Below are 14,427 nucleotides of genomic sequence, written 5' to 3'. Positions count from 1 at the left end.
AAAAAAAAAAAAAAAAAAAAAAAAAAAAAAAAAAAAAAAAAAAAAAAAAAAAAAAAAAAAAAAAAAAAAAAAAAAAAAAAAAAAAAAAAAAGAGATAAACGTCCCGAGGAATATTACACACAGTATACAGATTGAAAGAAGAAGGAAAAGAAACCATCACCATCACCGCCTCTTGCCGGCCTGCATGTTGGTGAACAACAGCTTGAAGCCATTGCACAGGGCCCGCATGTCCGGATATGGGTTGCGCTGCAGCTCATATCCTTGAGGGATCACCTTCACCGGCCAGCTGTGCAGCGGCGCCTTCTCACCTGCCTTGAAGCACAGGAAGAAGTAGCCCGCATGTTTGGGATCGATGCAGAAGGCGTAGGCCGACCGCCGGGGGTTGGCCTTGGTGTATGTTTCCAACCAGGAGTCTAGCAAAAGAGAAAAGGTTAGTGATCATTTACAATATGACCAGTCGCAAAGGACAAAGAAGAAGACGAAGGAAAGATGGACTTACAGGTGGCGTCCTTGTTGCCGTCCTGGTACTTCTCATGCAACATCATCTCATCCACCTTCTTGGTCATCGCCTTGACGTGGTTGAAGATCAAATCGTCCAAATCACTGTACGTGTAGCGTCCGCCCACCTTCAGTGTCCGTCCCACGGAGAATTCGTTCTCCTTGTCCAGCTCCAGCACATCGATATGCTGGAAGATGCCGTCAGACACCTTCCACGTTACCGCCAGATGGTCCGGTCCCTTGGACGATGGCCGAATCACCACATCTCCCCGGCTCTGCGACCCCAAGAATTCCTCTGCCTGCGTCGAGTTGAACGGCCGGAACAGCGGGTGCTTGATCACCCGCATCGTCCGTCCGCCGCTCTGGGTCTTCTCCTGCTGCGCTTCCCGGTCCTGCGCCTCCTGCCGGTCGTCCCACTCCCCTTGCAGTCGGTCCGGCGTCCGTAGAACCGGCCGGCTGACCTGCTCCTCCCGCAGCGAGACATTGCACAGGAAGTTCTTGCGGTTCAGGAAGAGCACCTTGGCCGGCAGCGTCTGGTGGATTTGATACAGCGCCCGCACGGGGATATCATACCGGTCGGTCAGCTCCGACTCGGGCACCAGTGCGTCGATTCCACAGTCCAGCTTGCCGTCAATGTGATCGTCCGTGATCCGCTTGATGGAGATGGGCACCACCATTCCCTCCGACAACGTCTCTGCCGTCTCACCAGTGAGCATGGTGAAAATGTCATCCGTGCTGAGGAAGACGAATTGCTTCCGTAGTTCCTCGTACGGCTGTTGCAGCTCCGCCCGGATCGTCTCCAATGTCGCTCGCTTGCGCTGGTTCAAGTTCTTCTCCAGTTGCTCGGCGTACTCCTCCAGAATCAAGTCGTTCACCCGATCTTGTGCCTCCTCGCGGAACAATTTGCGCACAATTGCCCCCGGTCCATTCTCGTCCGTCTCCGCCTTGATATCCTCTTCATCGAGTTCCAGCGCATCGGCGGCCATCTTGCGCGCAATATCGTAGTCTTCGGGGTGCACACGCGTGTTGTCCAGCGGGTCTGCGTCCGGATCGGCGTTCTCAAAGTCGATGTACAAGAAGCTGGCGCAGTTGTTCCACACCTTCACACCCATGGCCGGATACTGGGCGTTCACACCCAGCAGCTCCGCCCGGTTGTTGACCACGCCGCCGTTCATGTTCACAATCTTGAGCAGGTGTGCCGCCTTTCGGGGTCCCAGACCACAGACGTAAGGCAGGAGATTGGCTGTCGCCGAATCCGTGACGGCTTCATTGATGTCCACACCCACCAGGTTCACCATGTCCACCAGCGCGGTCTCCAGCTGCTTCAGCAACAGATCCTGAGAGACAAGCTGCTGGCCCGGCTTGAATTGGATGGACACGATGTCCCGGCCCAGGGACGCGTATTCCTTCAGCGGACTCTGCAGGTACTTGGCCAAGGCCACACAGTAATGCGTCAAGGGGGCGAAGCTAGGGTGGTCCTTCTTCGCACGCTCGCTGTGCTGGTAGAGTCGGGCAACCTCGTCATTGACAATCACCACCTCCAAACGGTCGCTGACCTCGTCATCGCGGTCATCGGTGTAAAGAGCGCCGCGGAGGTCTTGCCGCTCCACGACCTCGGTCAGCAGCTTATACAGGCGACGGGTCTCCGGAGACATGCCGGACACACCGATGACGTCGGGACGCCGACGCTTCACAAGCTCGGTGAAGGCTGCAACATCTTTGCCGTCGGCAATGTTACGGTCGCGATCGCCAATAGAAAGATCCGTAAATTTTCCGTTCTCCAGCACACGTCCGTCCTCTTCGATGTAGGCCCAGTGAATGGGCTCGCGTCCGACTATGCCGGTACCAGTGGACAGAGCCAGCACGCGCGGCACGGTACCCAGGATCATACCCTTGGGCTTGTAGGGGGCTTGGTCCAGTCGCTGCGAGAACGCCTCGCGACACTCCTTCGCCACATGGTTCTCACATTCCTGACGGATATTCTCCTTAACGCTGCGATTGATCAACCGCTCGAGCTTGCCGAGGGCCAGATCGAGCACATCGCGACGCGTGCGGTTCCAGACGTCTGCCAATTCACTGTAGTTGTCCGACTCGATGTCCTGGTAAAGCCGTTGCCGGAAGTGGTCAAAGTTCTCAAAGCGGACCTTCACTTCCACCAGTCCTTCCTCTTCGGCCATGAGCATGCGCAGGTACAGCTCGGGCCGACGGGCAATATCGCTAAGTTGCTGGTTCCGTAGGTACTTGAATTCGTAGTACGGGTGCTGCTCGTCAATGCGACGCAGACCTTTTTCGGTGCGGAAGCAGTCCACTGCGCCATTCATGTAGTACGCTTGACGGACGACCTTGCGCATCTTAGGACTCATCACAATCTCTTCCGCGAACATGGTCTTCGCGGCCTTGACCACATGCGACGAGTTGGAGAAATCGTTGTCGATGAACGAATCCGCCAACTCATCGGGCTGCTCCGCGGGATCTTCAGTGTACTGGCGGCGGCCTTCCTTCAGGGCATTCTGTGCAAACGCATCGGCAGTGATACCAAAGGCGCGGACGAGACCGTAGGCCTTGCCATTCCGGACGCGCTCAAAGAACGTCTTGCTGGACGCTTTCCGGCGCTGGGTTTCCCCATTCGCTTCCCCATTCATGAGCGTCATATCCCTCAGCTGGGACGCATACTGGAAATGAATGTAGTCCTGAATATCCTGCAGCTCCTCCATCGTCACCGCGGTCGGGAGCATCTCCTCCACAATGGTATCATTCACGCTGAAGAGACTCTGTAAGTTATCAAAGGTCTTCTGGATCGTGTTGCGTTTTTCCACGAGCGCCTTGAATTTGAGATCGTGGTCGAAGATGTCCCAGAGATCGGTCATGTTCAGAAGCTTTTCCGCCTTGATGGTGTATTGGGAGGCGTCTGCATCGTGGCCCGCTCCATCCACAGCCACCTTGGCCGCGTGAATCATGTAGTCCTTCCGGTGCTGGAAGATGAATGGCACTTCCCAATCGTCGGTGACCAGGAACTCCAGCACCTTGGCCACTGAGCGCTGGAAGGGCTCCCGTAGTTCGGGCTCGATCCGCTTCTTGAGGAGCATCAGGTTGGAGATCCAGGCTGCCTCTTCCCGGAATTGATCTTCAGTCAGAACCACGTTCCGGTAGGGCTTACGGGCGATTTGATGTCGTTCGGGCTCGTCCAGCAGACGGATCTGGTTATCCTCCTCCGTCAACATCTTCTCAGCCAGCTGTGATGGCTCGAAGACATCCTTCAAGTCCAAGTGCTTTTCCTCATCCACTTCCTGCTCCTGTTCTTGTTCCTCCATTTCGAGGGCAAACAGATACTCATTGCCGTCTCCGAACGCGGCGCGCATGTCTTCGAGGGCGTTCTCGTCCAAGCCGGTCGCATCGGTGACGCCTAAACCTCCCTTGGAGGTACGAGTAACTTCCAAGTCTTCCCGTTCTCGCTGAATTTCCTCATCGGAGAAAACATCCTCTTCAATGAAGTCGTCCATCTCATCGTGCATGTGTCTCCGGTGACCGGACCTCCCGTAGTCGGCAGCGGGCTCTTCATCTTCATCGGAGTTGAAAATATCGTCAATGCCCTGGGACGCTTGTCGGAGATCGCGATCCTTGTGACCACGCTTAAGACGCTTGAACTTGGGCTGGGATAGTAGTCAGTATCGCCCTGTGCAAAGGTAGGGAGCCAGTGGGGGCAATGGATGAGGTGAACATACTTCTCCAGCAGACGCCGACTGGAAGCTCGGGTTGAGTTCGCCAATGAGCTCCAGATCTTCCTCGTCCAGATGTTCATCCTCGCGTTCGCGATCCCTCTGCTTTCGCTTCTCCCGTCGGCGCTCGGCGCGCTCCTCTATTTCCTCGTCCTCGTCGACAATGAAACCTTCGCGGACCTGGACGTGGGTCAGTTACTGGGTGCATTGGATATATAAAAACTGGCGCATGATTGATGACAAGGGGGAACATACGGCGCGAGCAGCTTCCTCATCGTCGTCATCATCCTCATCTTCTTCACTGGAATCGTAGTTGTTGTTGGTGCCAGCACCCTCTCGGACTTCGCCATCGTAGTCATCGGCAAGCTCCTCCTCGTTCTCGTCGTCATCAATCATGGCCTCCCCCTCGACCAGATCGCGAGCGCTCATCTTCGGCTCTTAATGTGTTGGTGGACTAACGGTTCGGAGAATAAGAAAAAGGGTGGATGAGGATGCAATCTGCGGAGACCGGTTTGGGGGAGAAGAGTCGTTAAGGGAAACGAATCACGACAAGAATAACCGCCACAAGAGACGGTCACACACAGAAGGTGGCCAAGCCAGAGGTTGGAAAGAAATGAAGAAAGGATGAGAGAGGATCTGGGGCGGCTTTGGATGGACGAGACGAGATCCGATGGCTTGCAAGCAAAGAGACGCTGTGGCGCGGGCACTGCTTCACCGCCCGCTGGAGCTGTGGCTGGAGAAGAGCTCTCACGTGGGGACACTAGCCTGTTAGGGTCTAGTCCTTACGGGATGGGAGAAGTTCCACTGGTGCAAATTGATACCGGTCATGTGATGTGCTGGACCCCTCGCTGAAACGCTTTTCTCTGTTCATTCTACAAAACAAACCATGAATGTCTAATTATTGAGGCCAGGAAAGACAATTATCAACCGGGAGTGTGGCTGTAATGGAATGATTCCTTTCTCACTCTTGTACTGTATTAAGGGGGTGAATACTGGATGGAGTACAATAGTCGAGCCATGACTTGCCAGACAAAGAGTGAATGATAGACGGCGCCAACTCCCATCGCTTGTTTCAGCGGTTGTCCCTAGACAGACCCGGTCGCTCTATCTTTGTTTCGGATTTCTCCCTGAATAGAAGAACTTTAAAGAAAAGAAAACATTTTTCTGGATCCCAAGTTGTAGACCTCGTGGCAGACAGAAGAGAGAGAGAGAGAGAGAGAGAGAGGATCTCCTGTCGAACTACTTCGTGCCTGGTTCCACTACTTGATCTCCGCCCCAACTTTCTCCTCCTCACGGCGTTCCTCCAAAAGCACGCCAAAACCAACTCCGGCCCTCCCCTCCATCATCATCCTTTCCCACTGGTTCAAGTCGCCAGTTTGAGGAACATTCACTCACTCTCTCATCCCCATCCCCTGGTGAACCCTCCAACAGATTTCAGCGGCCAAACGCCACCAAACCGGGGTGATTCAGTCCACCACCAAAGAACACCCCCCACCTGCGCTCTCTCCCGAACCTCACGGCGCTTGTCCGGTGTCTCAGTGTCCAATAACTCCCCCGCCGCTGCTGGCCCAACGGTCGGACACTCGACGACTTTTTTATTCTGTTTCGCTGACTAGCAAACCCATTCACTGGGCATCCTCACCATAATTTCACTCGCGAGACAGTTACTTTTTACCTGGAACTGCTTCGTCTCCTATACAGTCGCTGTATTCCTCCTTCACCCCCCACCGTCTCTTCCTCTATCTCAAGTCACGGTGCGCAACATCGCTCCTGTGATACAACCATGGCCGATCAATTCAAGGCGCGAACGCTGAAGCGCAAGAACGTCAAAGGCCTTGCCCTGAACGCAGCTCCGAAGCCCGCCTCCAATAATTCCGATGGCGATGCTCAGGTTCCAGGCGCCATTGGGAACACCGACAGCAACCGCACCGATACTCTGGAGATCGGCCTCGAGTTTCGTCTTGACCTGCGTAGCGAGGATCTGGTTACCCTGAAGGAGCTGGGCGCTGGAAATGGTGGTACGGTCTCAAAGGTCATGCACGCCTCCACGAAGGTGGTCATGGCTCGAAAGGTGCGTGCCTTCTGGAGACCCTCGTCGTCCGTGCTTTGCCGTAGACCCGGCAGGTATGCTGACCCCGTCATCCTAGATAATCCGCGTCGACGCAAAGGAGAATGTGAGAAAGCAGATCTTGCGGGAACTCCAGGTTGGACACGACTGCAATTCCCCCCACATTGTCACCTTCTATGGTGCCTTCCAGAATGAAGCCAGAGATATTGTCTTGTGTATGGAGTACATGGATTGCGGGTAAGGGAGCCGCTGCCTTTCCTTTTCTCCTGTTGGTTCCAAGCTAACCTGGACCCTCGCATGATAGCTCGCTCGATCGCATATCCAAGGACTTTGGTCCCGTGCGGGTAGACGTGCTGGGCAAAATCACCGAGTCGGTCCTGGCCGGTCTGGTGTACCTGTACGAAGCTCATCGTATCATGCATCGCGATATCAAGCCATCCAACATCCTCGTCAACTCGCGCGGCAACATCAAGCTCTGCGACTTTGGCGTTGCGACTGAGACAGTCAACTCGATCGCTGATACGTTCGTCGGCACCTCCACCTACATGGCCCCCGAGCGTATCCAGGGTGGAGCGTACACTGTGCGCTCGGATGTGTGGAGTGTCGGGTTGACGGTGATGGAATTGGCGGTTGGTCGCTTCCCCTTTGACACGTCCGACTCCTCAGCAGGCGACCGTGCCAGCGCCGGTCCGATGGGTATTCTGGATCTGCTGCAGCAGATTGTGCACGAGCCTGCTCCGAAGTTGCCCAAGAGCGACGCCTTCCCTCCCATCCTGCACGAGTTTGTCGCCAAATGTCTCCTCAAGAAGTCCGAGGAACGCCCCACGCCTCGCGAGCTTTATGTATGTCTCACCCTTTGTCCGCTTTTGGACTACGGTCTTGAGCCGGATTCGACTAACAGCCAATTTAGGACAAGGATGCGTTCCTGCAGGCCGCCAAGCGGACGCCGGTTGATCTCCAAGAATGGGCCATCAGCATGATGGAGCGACACAACCGCAAGTCGTATCTGGCTCCCCCGCCGCCCAAGTCGCTCAAGGACGAGCCCCCAGCTGCGCGATCGACTCCGTCCCCGAAGCCTCAACCCCAGCAGCAGCCCAGCAGCAAGCCGATGCGCACTCCCCAGTACGCCCCCAGCGACATTCCCTCTAGCGTGGGCCGCAACAGCCCATCGCAGTACCAGTACAACTACGCCCCCGCCAACCCATCCCCGCGTCCACCCCGGTCAACACGCTCGCCTCCCATCTCTCTCGAGCATCTGTCGTTGGAAGATGAGTACCGCTCCGGCCGTCGTCCCTCACGGACTCCCGTCGGGGGCCCCTCTTCCGGATTGGAACCCCCCATGAACCCGATGGGATCTCGTTCCGCCAGCTCACACAACACGAAGTCGCGAATGCCTCTACAGTCAGCAGCGCTGCCCGTGCGAAACGCGCCTCCCCCGAGCGGGCCTTCGCCCTCTGCTCCTGGAAATGGATCCTGGCAGCGCCAGCCAAACTCCATGCGCGGGGACCATATGACGGGTGCCGTCTAGACTTCCGGCCCTCTTTCCATCTCTTCAACCCTCCTACCTCCCTTCACTTCTCTTCCGCGTCCTCCTATTCTCCTCTTCTTCTAGAGTCCGTGGATGTGACGAGCTGACAAACAAATGACACATACCCACAAACACACCGCTACTTGCTTGAAGCATTAACCCTTGAACCATGTATCTCATCCAACCTACATGATGTATGTCCATGACAAACACACACAGAACAACATTTTTTGCATCGGCAAGGCGTATTCATTCATTGGCCTTTTCTTTCTTTTCTTTCTTCATCTTCTTCTATTTTCTTTTTTTTCATCTCATTTGTCATATTCTTTCCTGTCAGATATACATACATCCATAGCTTCGATTTTCTTTCATGTCCTTTTCTTTTTTTTACTTCATTTTCTTTTCTGCATATTTTAGGTCATCTTCTCATCTAGCTGACTGTAAGTATCTTTTGTTTATGCCATTTCACTCCATTGTTTACTGGCTATGGTTCATTGCTCGGTAGCATGGAAGATGGGGATGAATGACAAGTTGGGTAAAGTAAGCGTGATGTTCGGCCGTGATAGATTTTGATTGCTGTAATTTATAGCGAGTAACGGGACGAAACGAAGACTGTTAATGTTGTCAGGTGATAAACAGGTCATAGCATAGACTAGATTGAGTTCTATGGTTGACATCTATTAACAGCCCTTGCATGCTATAGACCGACTACACTCTACACCACTGGAATGGGAAAAATGGCCATGCCTGTCAATGTTTTGCTTCGTTTTCAATGCTAGACAGTAGAGTAGTAGGGAGGAAATGATCATGGCAACACTGGCTTTCTTTCCATGTGAAAGTCAACAGGTAAAACATAGAGCAAGCACAAAGGCACACAGATACAAGAGAAAAGCATAAACACCGCACCGAATCATGCAGGTAGGAAACGAGGAAATCCCATCACACCATACGAGAGACGTAGAGAATAGCGCCGAATGGCATATAAGTAGCCAACGAAGATAGACGGTCAGAAACCGCACATCCGACAACAAACACAACCCAACATCAGACTGGATGGTCCCTTCTACTCATGCCCGTTCATCATTCCCCCTGTAACCCGGAATCCGACGACGCCAACAGAAAAAAATAAAAGTAGATACCAAAAGCACGCACATACTGAGCAGTCCGTCAAAGAACAGGAACCGGCATCCCTGAATCCCAGCATAGGACACTCATGACGAGACTGAGGAGAGAAAAGAAGATGATAGGCAACCAGCCCTACTTCATCGCAAGCTCTGATCCACTCACTGGACTCGGGCCCGGAGGAGCAGGGGCAATATTTGGACGCGGCGCCAACTCGACCATGGGGTGCTTGCCTCCTCGACTGCTGGTCGAACCGCCACGACCGGCAGCACCTCCACCGCGTCCGTGCGGGGTCCCCGATGCGGCGTTGGCTTTCTCCTGCTCTGCCTGCTGACGAGCAGCTTTGCTGATGCGCGGGCGACGAGTAGTACTGCCTCCTCGTGAGCCGGGGCCCCGAAGGGGAAGACCGGTTTCCTGGGAGATTGGAACCGCAGCGGCCAAAGGCACCTGGTGGGATGTCAGAGGCGCCCGGCCCCGACTCCCACGTCCACGGCCGCGACCACGCTTGATCGTACCGTCGGCCCTATTTATAAACCATTAGCATCTCAGTCAACACAAAAAGCAAGGGATTCAATGTCCCCTAGGGTATGGCGCTTACCGTTCCACTTGGACCTTTTCACCCTCCGGCACCAGCGGCCCACTGTAAACAAAGAACCCGTCCTTACTGGCGGCCGCCTGTTCCTGCCAGGCTAACTCACTGTCATCCACGAACGGGTCGTCTCGATCATACTCCTCCATTTTCTTCTTACGACGCTTCTTCTTCCCATCTGCCGGGTCGGGCCCATTCGAGCGGGCTGGTGCGGAAGTCGCACCTTCCCCATCCATCTCGCTGTCCCGGTCGACCTCCATGCTCAAATCCTCATCTGCACTCTCTCCCGCAGACAGACCACGTCCGCTCGCCTTGTCGTTGCGCTCCAAGGCTGCTCCAGCCGCAGCTACCCGTGCCAGCCGTTCCTTGTGCGCAGCGAGGCGAGGATGCAGGGCCGCAAACCCATATTGCTCCTCCGCTAAACGGGCGAAGTTGATGATCTGATTCCCGTGACCCTGAATAGGGACGTGCAGGATGATACTCGGCACCTGGCGGTTACTCGAGTCGCCCGTGGAGGAGCCACCATCCACTCCAAAGAGGGCATTGGAGATCAATCCCGAGCCTTGAGGTAGCGAAGGCGTTTCCTTGGCGGCCCGGGCCGGTTTGGGTGACGGCGCCTTCGAAGTAGGTACTGTTGAGGGGGTTTTGGCTTCCTTCTTGGTCACCTTAGGGGCCGTCGACGCAGCAGGTGCCTCGGGCTCCACATCCATGGGCGTGGGACCAGGCGAGGGCGGTCTGTTATTAGAAGGTGCTGGGGTATGAGGTTCCGAGGCCGAAGGAGGAGGGACAGACGGGGGCTGTGGTTCTGGTGCAGATGTCCGTGATTCCTGAGGCGGCGGCGGCGGTGGTGCTTGGACCGGTGTGGCATAGGGGGATCGATGAGCATATGGTGAGACCGGTCGTGGGGGTTGAGATTGAGGCTGTGGTTGTGGTTGCGGTTGTGGCGGAGTGGGAGCGATGGATGCGCCTGCGGGCGATGGAGAGTAGCTCGACGCACCGTGAATCGGAGAGCCATACGGTCGAGGGACATAGACGGGCGGCGACGAGGCAGCAGGCGGATCAATGATACTAGCAATGGCCGGAGAGGCACTGGCGCGATATGTCGGACGGGGTGAGATAGGGCGGGCCGGGGGACTAAAGGAGGGGCGCCCCGGAGGTGGCGCTGCAGCCAACGTCGGGGTCGGTGCTGGGGCCGGAGACGATGTATCGAAGGCCGACCGAATGGGATCGAAATTTTGACCGCTGGTTCTTTGCGGCGGAGGAGCGGGCGGCTGGGAGTGTGGCCGCGGAGGAGGAGCGGAGGGCATCAGGCCCGGATAAGGTGAGACGAGAGTTGTAGGGGCCACGGATGGCGGTGTTGGATGGGCCGAGGGTGGCAAAGACGGAGGGTTCAGGAGACGCGATGTCCCATGAGACATCACTTCAGAATCTAGTGTTTGTTTCCGCGGGCTCGTTATGGGAGTGCTTGGGGCAGGCGTCGAGGCCGGGGCTATAGCTGGAGCTGGAGCTGGAGCTGGAGCCGGGGCTGAGGCCGGAGCTGCAGATGCAGCTGAGACTGCAGTGGTAGGAGGACTGGTCGCAGGCCCTTCTGGAGCGGCAGCAGGCGCGGGATTCGGTGAACGGGCAGGAGGCGCCGCGACACTGGGACTTTGGTCGGGGGTGGCAGCCTCCAACTTGGGCCTCTTGCGAGAGTGAGACGCGGCCGAATTGGGCGGGTTAGTAGATGTCGACGAGGACTTCTCTCGTTGGCGACGGCTGCCCCGTTTGGGCTCCAGCTTCTCCTCCTTCTCCTTCTCTTTTTCCTTTTCCTTCAATTCTTTCTCCTTCTCCTTTTCTTTTTCTCTGGTTTTAGGCGTTCGGACGGGTTCTTTCCGCTCGAGGTCGAGATCGTCTTCCTTCCTGCGACGCGACCGTCGGGTACGAGTTTCGCGGGCGGGATATTCGATGGCGGAACGCGACTCGTGTTCACCTGCAGTCGACAAAACAGATGGCTCTGTGGACATGGTGAAGAGGAGAAGAGGAGAGGAAGGGAGGGGAGGGCGCGAAGGGACGAATCACAGCTGGTGGTCAAGCATCGAGTGAAAGGGCGAGGTTGGTCAGAGGGGGGAGTGGAGTGATGGACTGACGTCCTTGGGTGGTGAGAGTGGTGGTGGTGGTGGTGGTGGTGGTGGTGGTTGGTGAGGAAGGAGATCTAATCCTTGTACTCAGAACAATAAAATTAGATAACAAAAGAATTGAAAGTCGAATGGATGGAGATGAAGAAAGGTTGAAGGAAGGTGGTGGAGATGGAAAGTAGATGATGGATGGGGGGAGTAGAAAAGTAGATGACGATGAATGGATGGGGGGAGGAAAGGAAAAGGAAGAAAGAGGGAAGGGAGAGAGAGAGAAGCGAGAGAGTGAGAGTGAGAGGAACAGAGAGAGAAGGGGAAGGCCGAGAGGGAGGCAGGCCAGATGGGAAACACCGGGCCAGCAACTGCAAAAGAAGAACAAAACTGCAGTCTAAGAAGATGGGGGAAAAGGGGCGCTGTCGGGGGGGTTCAGCAGCAAGTATACCCTTGCTAGATATACATACAGAAGAGTGTTATAGATGATAAAGAAAGAAGATGCTTTTCCAGAGCCGGTCCGACGTGGGCGAAAGCAGTAACCGGGGAAAGCGTGTTTGTATGGCCGGGGTTCCATTCCGGCGGGTGCGCTTCTCGTTCCTTTCTTGGGCCGTTTCAATGGTTCGTTATCGCGTTTAGTTCCTTCAGTTGCCTGCTTTCCTGGCCCCTCGATACGCCCCCACCCCGCGTGAATGACGGTCCAAAACATTGCTCATCGTCAGTAAAATGACATGAGATCATTTATATCTCAGAATTTGGACCTGACAAGGCTCTGTACCTGCAGGATGGTGGACAACAATCAGGGCAGCGCAAAGTCCCAGTTTCGATATCAGATCGGGTCACCTGATTCAACGTGCTTTACCCAATCGGGGTGGTCAATCAGGTGAACCCACTAGTCCTATCTGAGGCTAGCGTACCCCATTTTAGCTTTTGAGCCGCAGCTGAGTCATGCTACAGTGTTCCCTGTGCGGGCTGACTCAATACTGACTCAGCCAAGCTTCCCGGGGATGGCTTCATTTCCGACGCTTTCGGCAGCTTTTCTTCCCCGCCAAACCCCTCACCACTCTCAACACCATGGCCTTTCGCGGTGAACGTTTCGTTCTTGATCTGGGCTCTGACGATGAGTCCCCTTCAGCCGACAGCTATGATGGCGCTCAGGGTGCCTCGACCCTCAACATCCCCGGGATGATCGGCGAAATCCGTGAACGCTCCCCCGCCGCGGCGCCCGCCCCGCCTACTCCAAAACCAACCACCACCGGCTTTCCAGCCCATCGCCGTCGGGCCAAACCCTCTACATTTAAACAGCGACGAGACCCAGCTCCGTCTGCAACTGCATCCGCCTCTGCTTCTGCACCGGGTCCGAAGGATGAGAAAACGGCCATCGCGCAGGAAAATGCGCGGCAACTGGCCTCCATGTCGGACGCGCAGATTGAACATGAGCGCCAGGAACTGATGGAAACCATGGACACGTCTCTACTTGAGCGCTTCCTTCGTCGAGCTCGTATCGACGCCGACGACATCCCCACTACCAGCTCCAAGCCTACCCGCGAACAACCCGCCGCTACTGAACCAGTCCAAGACAACAAAAAAGGAAAAGAAGCAGCAGCAGCAGCAGAACCTGCTCCTCTTCCACCACCATCAACAACAGAAACAGCAGCAACCACCAAACCACCCTCCCCCAAGAACGACACCTCCCAAGATGACGTCCCACCAACCCAAATTCCCTCGGACCTCCACGCCGCCGCCGAACTTCCCCCCTCAGGCAGCGTACACTTCCCCGCGCCTCCATCCCAAGCCTCCCCAATGCCCAACCTAGACCCGTCCTCACCCTCATTCCTCTCCGACCTCCAAACCCATTACTTTCCTAACATCTCACACGACCCCTCCGCCCTCTCCTGGCTACAACCCCCCTCCGCAGACCCCGAAGACCCGGACTCCACGTCCGCCTACCACCCCGCCAGCAACGCCGAAGCCATCCACCCAGCCAACCTACGCTTCTCTCTCCTCGGCACGGTGCTCTCCCCATCAACCTCTCTCTCCCTTCCCACGACCCTGGGCCTACATCATCACGGCAAAGACCCCCATGCAGCGGGGTACACCATTCCCGAACTGGCCATCCTGAGTCAGTCGACGTTCCCGGCGCAACGGTGTATCGCGTGGCAGGTTCTCGGGCGGATTCTGTTCCGTCTGGGGAAGGGCCAATTCGGAGAAAGGGGGAGTCCGCTGGTCGAGGGGCTGTGGTCTGTTGTGGAGAAGGAGGGTGTTGTGGCAGGTATGTTGGCCGAAGCGGATGGTGCGACTCCTGGGACGGGTTCTTCCCGTCGTGCTGGACAGGAGAAAGAAGGTGACGCAGAGAAGGAGACGACGGAGAATGCTACTACTGCTGGTGCTGGTGGATCTAGTCGTCGACAACATGCTAGCGCTACTGCGTGGGCAGTCGAGGGTGTCTGGTTATGGCAGATGGGGGGTGGAGGTGACCGGGGAGTCTTGAAGGAGGGAGCGATTCGATCTCAGTGATTGTCAACCGTATCTTGGTTTATTAGCGATTTCATTAATAAAAGTTGAAGAATTCATCAACAATCAAACATGCATCATTGCAGGTCTAAGTAATGCACATATCCTCATAATGGTTATCATGACCAAACTACATCCGGTACAGTAATGGTATCACCACCTCTCCAGAATCACACACTTTCTCCCTCCCCTCTCATGCATCGAACCACAAACCATGTATGCGTACATGCAAAGCAGAAAGATATAAATCGAACACCAGCCTCTCAGATCCTAACAAAACTCCATCCAGC

The 14,427-nt window shown here is 55.5% G+C and overlaps 4 protein-coding genes across 4 annotated transcripts; 2 read left to right on the top strand and 2 right to left on the bottom strand.

Annotated features, from left to right (window-relative positions):
- Positions 1–162: 162 nt before the first annotated feature.
- Positions 163–4,643, bottom strand: spt6 (chromatin-remodeling histone chaperone SPT6; the record flags this gene model as incomplete). Its single annotated transcript, XM_026771919.1, has 4 exons — positions 163–413; positions 500–4,148; positions 4,221–4,394; positions 4,470–4,643. The coding sequence occupies 4 exons, from the start codon at positions 4,641–4,643 to the stop codon at positions 163–165; spliced, it is 4,248 nt and encodes a 1,415-aa protein (XP_026624477.1).
- A 743-nt stretch (positions 4,644–5,386) lies between these two features.
- ste7 (MAP kinase kinase Ste7) lies at positions 5,387–8,544 on the top strand. Its single transcript, XM_026767022.1, has 4 exons — positions 5,387–6,285; positions 6,362–6,519; positions 6,587–7,124; positions 7,193–8,544. Exons 1-4 carry the CDS (start codon positions 5,998–6,000, stop codon positions 7,808–7,810), a joined length of 1,602 nt encoding a protein of 533 aa, XP_026624476.1. The 5' UTR covers positions 5,387–5,997; the 3' UTR covers positions 7,811–8,544.
- A 9-nt stretch (positions 8,545–8,553) lies between these two features.
- BDQ94DRAFT_61810 (uncharacterized protein) lies at positions 8,554–11,631 on the bottom strand. The gene is made up of 2 exons (XM_026776179.1): positions 9,531–11,631; positions 8,554–9,455 (listed from the first exon to the last, which is right to left on the bottom strand). Exons 1-2 carry the CDS (start codon positions 11,522–11,524, stop codon positions 9,068–9,070), a joined length of 2,382 nt encoding a protein of 793 aa, XP_026624475.1. The 5' UTR covers positions 11,525–11,631; the 3' UTR covers positions 8,554–9,067.
- Positions 11,632–12,683: 1,052 nt separating this feature from the next.
- On the top strand, positions 12,684–14,213 carry BDQ94DRAFT_147459 (RPAP1 family protein). The gene has a single exon (XM_026767021.1). The coding sequence runs from the start codon at positions 12,698–12,700 to the stop codon at positions 14,138–14,140; it is 1,443 nt and encodes a 480-aa protein (XP_026624474.1). The 5' UTR covers positions 12,684–12,697; the 3' UTR covers positions 14,141–14,213.
- The last annotated feature ends 214 nt before the right edge of the window (positions 14,214–14,427 follow it).

This window comes from Aspergillus welwitschiae (genome assembly GCF_003344945.1).
Source record: "Aspergillus welwitschiae strain CBS 139.54b unplaced genomic scaffold BDQ94scaffold_24, whole genome shotgun sequence".
Taxonomy (NCBI): Eukaryota; Fungi; Ascomycota; class Eurotiomycetes; order Eurotiales; family Aspergillaceae; genus Aspergillus; species Aspergillus welwitschiae.
Note: the sequence above shows the minus strand (reverse complement) of the source record. Positions and strands in the feature narration are given on the sequence as shown.

Bases quoted from the DNA above. Each gene is read 5' to 3' on its own strand.
- ste7 (XM_026767022.1), top strand. From the start codon at position 5,998: ATGGCCGATCAATTCAAGGCGCGAACGCTGAAGCGCAAGAACGTCAAA. The intron at 6,286-6,361 runs GTGCGTGCCTTC...CCGTCATCCTAG, and splicing joins AGGTGGTCATGGCTCGAAAG to ATAATCCGCGTCGACGCAAA. The intron at 6,520-6,586 runs GTAAGGGAGCCG...CTCGCATGATAG, and splicing joins ATGGAGTACATGGATTGCGG to CTCGCTCGATCGCATATCCA.
- BDQ94DRAFT_147459 (XM_026767021.1), top strand. From the start codon at position 12,698: ATGGCCTTTCGCGGTGAACGTTTCGTTCTTGATCTGGGCTCTGACGAT.
- BDQ94DRAFT_61810 (XM_026776179.1), bottom strand. From the start codon at position 11,524: ATGTCCACAGAGCCATCTGTTTTGTCGACTGCAGGTGAACACGAGTCG. The intron at 9,456-9,530 runs GTAAGCGCCATA...GTTTATAAATAG, and splicing joins GAAAAGGTCCAAGTGGAACG to GGCCGACGGTACGATCAAGC.